The sequence below is a fragment of the Watersipora subatra genome, chromosome 9, assembly GCF_963576615.1.
Source record: "Watersipora subatra chromosome 9, tzWatSuba1.1, whole genome shotgun sequence".
Taxonomy (NCBI): Eukaryota; Metazoa; Bryozoa; class Gymnolaemata; order Cheilostomatida; family Watersiporidae; genus Watersipora; species Watersipora subatra.
Window position 1 is genome coordinate 42,880,160 of NC_088716.1, and position 5,740 is coordinate 42,885,899.

Below are 5,740 nucleotides of genomic sequence, written 5' to 3' on the forward strand. Positions count from 1 at the left end.
TATCTTCTTTTGTTTGATCCTGAATAAGAGACAAAAAGAATTCTATCAGAAAAAGTGTCACGTGAACTGACTGCCTACTGTCACTATCTTGATTTCCAAATTTATCTGAACATTTAGTAATTTAGACAGTATCTGATAGTATTTTGCTTAATTTTGCCAAACCGTTGTTACAGACAAAGAATTTTATGTAATTGAGTTTATGATGACTTTAGCTTTCAGCTTGACAAAATCTGTCACCCTCTAAAATATAAAACCATAATTAAATAGGAAATTGATCATCATAATTGCAACATCTTACTGAGACAACACTTAACGACTGACTTTATTATATAGTGTTGTTGCCATTCACTTTGGTTAAAACCAGTTATTTTTGGCGCCTTTCATAGACTGCCATTTCATTTTGACTTGCTTTTATATAATAATCGCTTTTGTAGTACTTTATTACTGATGCTGTATGTTATAGGTTACATCAATTCAGTTGGTGTTTTGTAAGTCACATAAACTCATGTTAGGATGCAGGTATTTCTGAAGCTATTGCAATTCACTGACCTTTTTTCTTTAAGTCAATAATGTAGATGAGAGTCGCTTCTGCATGCGCTTAACATGCAATTTTAATGGCTTTCAAATTTATTTATGATCCAAGTAAATCTCACTTATCATCTCAAAAGATATTTATGTAGATAGACACGTCAGCTAATTTTACAGGAGCACTTACGTTTCTACAATATAGCATAATAATACGTGTAGTCTGTTCATAGAATGCTCCGATGATATGGATTGCCCGCAACACTGTCCGGATAGCATACTGCCTGAAGACTGTCACTTGGTATCTCATTGGATATGTGACTTTGTTCTTAAACAGTGTGCAGCAAGGTTTGTGCAATTTGCTAAACTCCAAAAATATTGGTATTTTTATAAAACTTTCGTATATGTAAGATGAAAATATTTTCTACAATTACATTTTACATGTACAGTTAGTTTAACTTCTTTTCCATTAACAAAAAATTCACTCACAAAGCAAACCTGTACAAGAATATTTTCAATAACATTTAAATTTCATTTCATTTGCTTCTACAGTGTATTAAACCCTATGACGGCTTGTTCACTGTTTGCATATTGCCTAAAATGTTCAAGTTTCTGCGATATTTGCCAATTTACATGCAGCACAAATTAGTGGTATTTTATTCAGGGTATAGTCATCAGCAAAAGTTGAACATTAGGTTACCAAAATAGTTGTAACCTATTTTACTAGACAGCTCAATTAAGCATCCTTGATTTTAAAAAAGAAAGTGGCAAAGAAACTAACATATTTTGTATATTAAATATATAGGACCTAGTCTCACTTCAAAAAATTTAAGCGATAACAGAATTCGTACAGAAATCGCATAAAAAATATTTTTAACTGCAATTATATAAAAATACCATATTTATTGCTTAACTCCGTTACATCCAAAATAAGAGCAATGATTCTCCTTCGTATTTCATACTTGTCGATGGGAGGGTACGCAGCGGGTCATAAAATGAAATACAGTAATCAATAGTTCATTGTTTTGTTGTGGAAACTCTGAACTGTTTAATCAAATATTTTATCCTGAGGCAACTTTTTCGAGTTTTATTATTTTACACTTTGTTGTATGTTTAACTTAAAATACAGTTTATCCAAATACTATAGATCAATTTTGGAGTGAGAACAAACAAAAATTTGCATATTTTCTACTTATTTCACATGCTCATTTGTTTACAATATGTCTACTAGCTACTAAAACTGCATGTATTAACTTTTTAATGTGTTTTACACGTAATTTTGAAAAACGGCAGTAACCGTTATGTCACACTTCATTAAAATTTATATTTAACACACAGAATAAAGCACAGATTAAAAACTACTTATCTTGTCTATTTATTTTTATTGTGTTTTTGAACCAGCCCTCTGATCACTTTTATGTCTTGCTCTTAATAACTTGCAGACACTACTAAGTTACTGTGAAAAATTGTGAAACAGCTTTTCTACTAAAATCATATTTTTAAAAATAAAAATCCAGAGTTACTCGTATAGCAGAATGTAATAAAGCCTTTGACACATATTCCTTACACAAGCTTTTCATCCTTTTATAATTAAGATTAAAAATATTCCGCTTTGGTCACCATTTATTATTCACCTCTACATCCACTTTGACTTGAACCGCTTTAAGTTGAGAAAACCTTTGATTGCTTTATGGCTACACTTTTTGTAGATTAGCAATTGTTAACTGTTAAAAGATTTTGGTACTTCAAAACTTGGCTAATGTGTTGGAGCGTAATTTAATCAAAACTATACTCACTAAATGTTTTACTGTGTAGTTCAGCATATTACTCAGTTGTATGTCAGTGAATCAATGCGCAAAAGTATGTGTGTTGCTGTAGATAAAAAACTATTTTTATAAATAAAGTGTAGATCTAGATGTTACAAAAACCAAACCTCATAAAATAACAATTTTCTAAAACACAGAGTTTTCGAGCACTTGATTTCGTCTTAATCGTTCATACGTGACTTTTAGATGTGCTGTTGACTCTACTTGTTTGTCAAGGGACTATGAGTGTATTAGCAGAAGTGGGAGAGATGTGTGTCTTATGAGATGTCAAATAGATGATGATTGTCCATCTACCCAAGATTGCTATCAGTGTAATAACTTTCATCTAAATTTTATTCATTCGGCTGTTTAGCTTTTCTTACACTGGTTGCACCAGCAATTACACATAGCCAGTATCAAATAGTAGATATAAATATTGACTTTGAAAACTTTTAGCAGCATTTTTTAAAGTCGGCATGATGTCAGACGCTTCCTGTTTTATTTATTCATTCGAGCATTTAACAGAGCACACATAGATGATCAATCAGATGCGATATCATTTGGTAATGTTGTTGCTGCACTACTATGGTATTTTAAACACTTTTTTGGTAACACGAAAACTATTTATAAACTAGTATTCATGTAATAGTTCAATTTTCTATTGTTTGCTGAAACAAAATTATGTGGAAATATTTTTGTAATTTTTCAAAATGCGTTTGTATAGCACATGTAGTTATTTTTACCTTTGCAACATTTTTTGTAGCATACTGTTCTTACCAAAAACCAAATCCAACAGAAACATTTCAAGGTACTGTCTAACTTACGTGTAGTATAATAAATCTAAAAACAAGCCATAATAATGAAGCATGTTTGAGTAGGTGGCAATACTAGATAATTAAATTTGTTTCTCAGTCCGAAAAAGGCAATTTATTTAGCATTTTCATACTTACACTGTTATTTCTGCAGTTTGTATAGAAGGCTGCTTGTGCATCTTTGGGATAAGAAACTCTTTTGGTACAAAATCTCAGAATGAGGCAAGAGAAGAGTGTAAAGCAGTTGTACCAGAAAGTGACCTGATTTCAGTGACCACTAACAGGATACAAGAGTTGTTAGTTAATCTACTTGCAGATGCTGTGACATCAATTCGTACTAGTGCAGGTCAGAATTTAAGATCAGACCTTGTTACAAGTCATATTGTAAGTTATCTTAACAATATATTTCATTGTGCGCAGCTAGTGTATATCATGGCGTTGAAATAGCCACTGTTAAGCTATGATGGCTGCGCATTCATGTATGTAACTAAATTTCTAGAAGCTAGCGAACTAAACTTGGATAAAAGTGAGTTATTGAACATAAGATGATTATATTAGTCATATATAGTATATTTATAGCAACTTGATTTAAAAGTTAAATTTAAAGGTATAATCAATTGTAACTTTAACCAAATACAAAGTGCTTGTTTCCTTGATTTCTGTTAACGCACCACATATGTAATTGTATTTTATTCTTTATTTTGTCAGCAGCTTAGTTTGGCCATAAGGTAAAACAAAATACAAATTTTTTTATTTTTTTGCAGGTGAGTTTTTGAGCCTATTTCTGATCGCTAAGGGTGAATTAATTAAAAAAAAATAAAAATTTTGAAGTTTTATTGAAATGATATTTTTGCTACACCATGGTTGTATGATAGGTTTGTATCATATAACAAGGCATTTTACAAACAGTTTTACACCCTTTGTGCCTGTTTGAGCTATTTAAACTACCCTTACACTTGTAAATTTGAAAAAAAAATTGAAAAAATTGTTTGTTGTTGCTATAATGTTATATTGTTGAATAAAACAAATTCTGTATTAATGTTACAAATAAAGCATTTTACAAGTAGAAACACACTTTGTAACGCATATTAGCCACCATTTACACTTAGTCCATAGCACATATACATAGTCCATACAGTCTATTTGTCGTCTATAGTCCATACTGTCTATTTGTGATAAGAGTTGAAGCAAGCACCTTTGCACAATCCGACTCCACAATCTTTGTCCCATGTACCAATTTTAGAACCTTTGTAGCCTTGACCTATTGGTTTAGCACATACAGTACATTTCTTTCTTTTACCATTTGGAATGACTTCAAAGAAATGCCTCACAATTTTCCTTGCAGCTAGAAGGAAACTAGGTCGTCCTATTCGTTTTCTAGGCTCACGGTAATCTCCAATCAACCCTTCGACTAACTGAATAAGAAAGCGGTGATGGTCCATCTTCTTTTTTACAATGTAGGGATTAGCCTTGTTGCAGGTATAAGCATTGGTAACAGTTCTGTCAATGAGGTGTAGGAGTAGTTTCTTCCACAGCTTTACTGTGGGAAACTCCCCAGAATATTGATCTGTCATCTGATCAGATTGATCTACCCCCCCCATTCTAGAATTGTAGTCCACTACTATCTGTGGAACTTCTCTGGTTGCATTGTATACCTCTTTCTCTACCATGTTTGCTATTGAGCAAGTGGATAACAATCTGACCTGCTTTCTGTTCCCCCAACTGACTGCAAGAAGGTTGCCTTTTCTACTAGCCAATATCTCTCCGTGGTTCTCCATTTTCACTTTCATCTCGTTGGGAAATTTCACACGGTCTGCTCTTACAGTTCCTATGACATATGTGCCATTGATCAGAAACTTCTCACAAAGGTCTACACCTGTGTAGTAGTTATCTACTATGAGATGGTAGTTATTGCTTATATGAGGCTCCATGAGTGCTTTACATACAGAAAATGGCTGACCAAAGACCCCTTTTGTCATTTTTTTGGTATGATACATAGTCTGTGAACAGTAGCCGGTTGCAGAGTCACACAAGTTGTACTCCTTCGGCCTCCATTGATGGTGTTTCTTGATGCGTATGTTATTCACCAAAAGATGCCTCCTCTTAAAACCCACTATAGATTCGTCAATTGAGAGAACGTGCCCCAGATTAAACTCGTTTTGCCAAGCTTTGTTTAGATGCTCTAGTACTGGTCTGAACTTGTAGAGCTGATCATATTCCGATGATCCTTTCTCTGGCTCTTGGTCACTGTCACTGACATGAAATAAATGCAAGATTAGTTTGAAAGTATCTTGTGTGAATGTTTCTTTGAATGGTGGGGCATTCTGACTCCAGTTTGTGCTGTCCCAGCAGGATTCAATAGTCTTCTTTCTATTTATACCCATGTTCAAGATAGTTCCAATGAATGCTTTCATTTGTTCTACTGTTACATCTTTCCACTTGTGTACTTTGGAGTGCTGCTTTAGAACCTGGTTTTTTCTTGTGCAGTACTTTTTATACTTGTTGGTTTCAATGACTAGATGTTATCACAAAGAAACACCCCCCTGCTCAGTTGGAGCAAAGAAATCTTTCAAAGTAATCCACTGCAGTTGCCTCTGG

At 33.3% G+C, this 5,740-nt stretch overlaps 1 protein-coding gene across 1 annotated transcript; it reads right to left on the reverse strand.

Moving 5' to 3' along the window:
- Positions 1–4,308: 4,308 nt before the first annotated feature.
- LOC137405094 (piggyBac transposable element-derived protein 4-like) lies at positions 4,309–5,526 on the reverse strand. Its single transcript, XM_068091319.1, has one exon. The coding sequence runs from the start codon at positions 5,524–5,526 to the stop codon at positions 4,309–4,311; it is 1,218 nt and encodes a 405-aa protein (XP_067947420.1).
- Between the last annotated feature and the right edge of the window lie 214 nt (positions 5,527–5,740).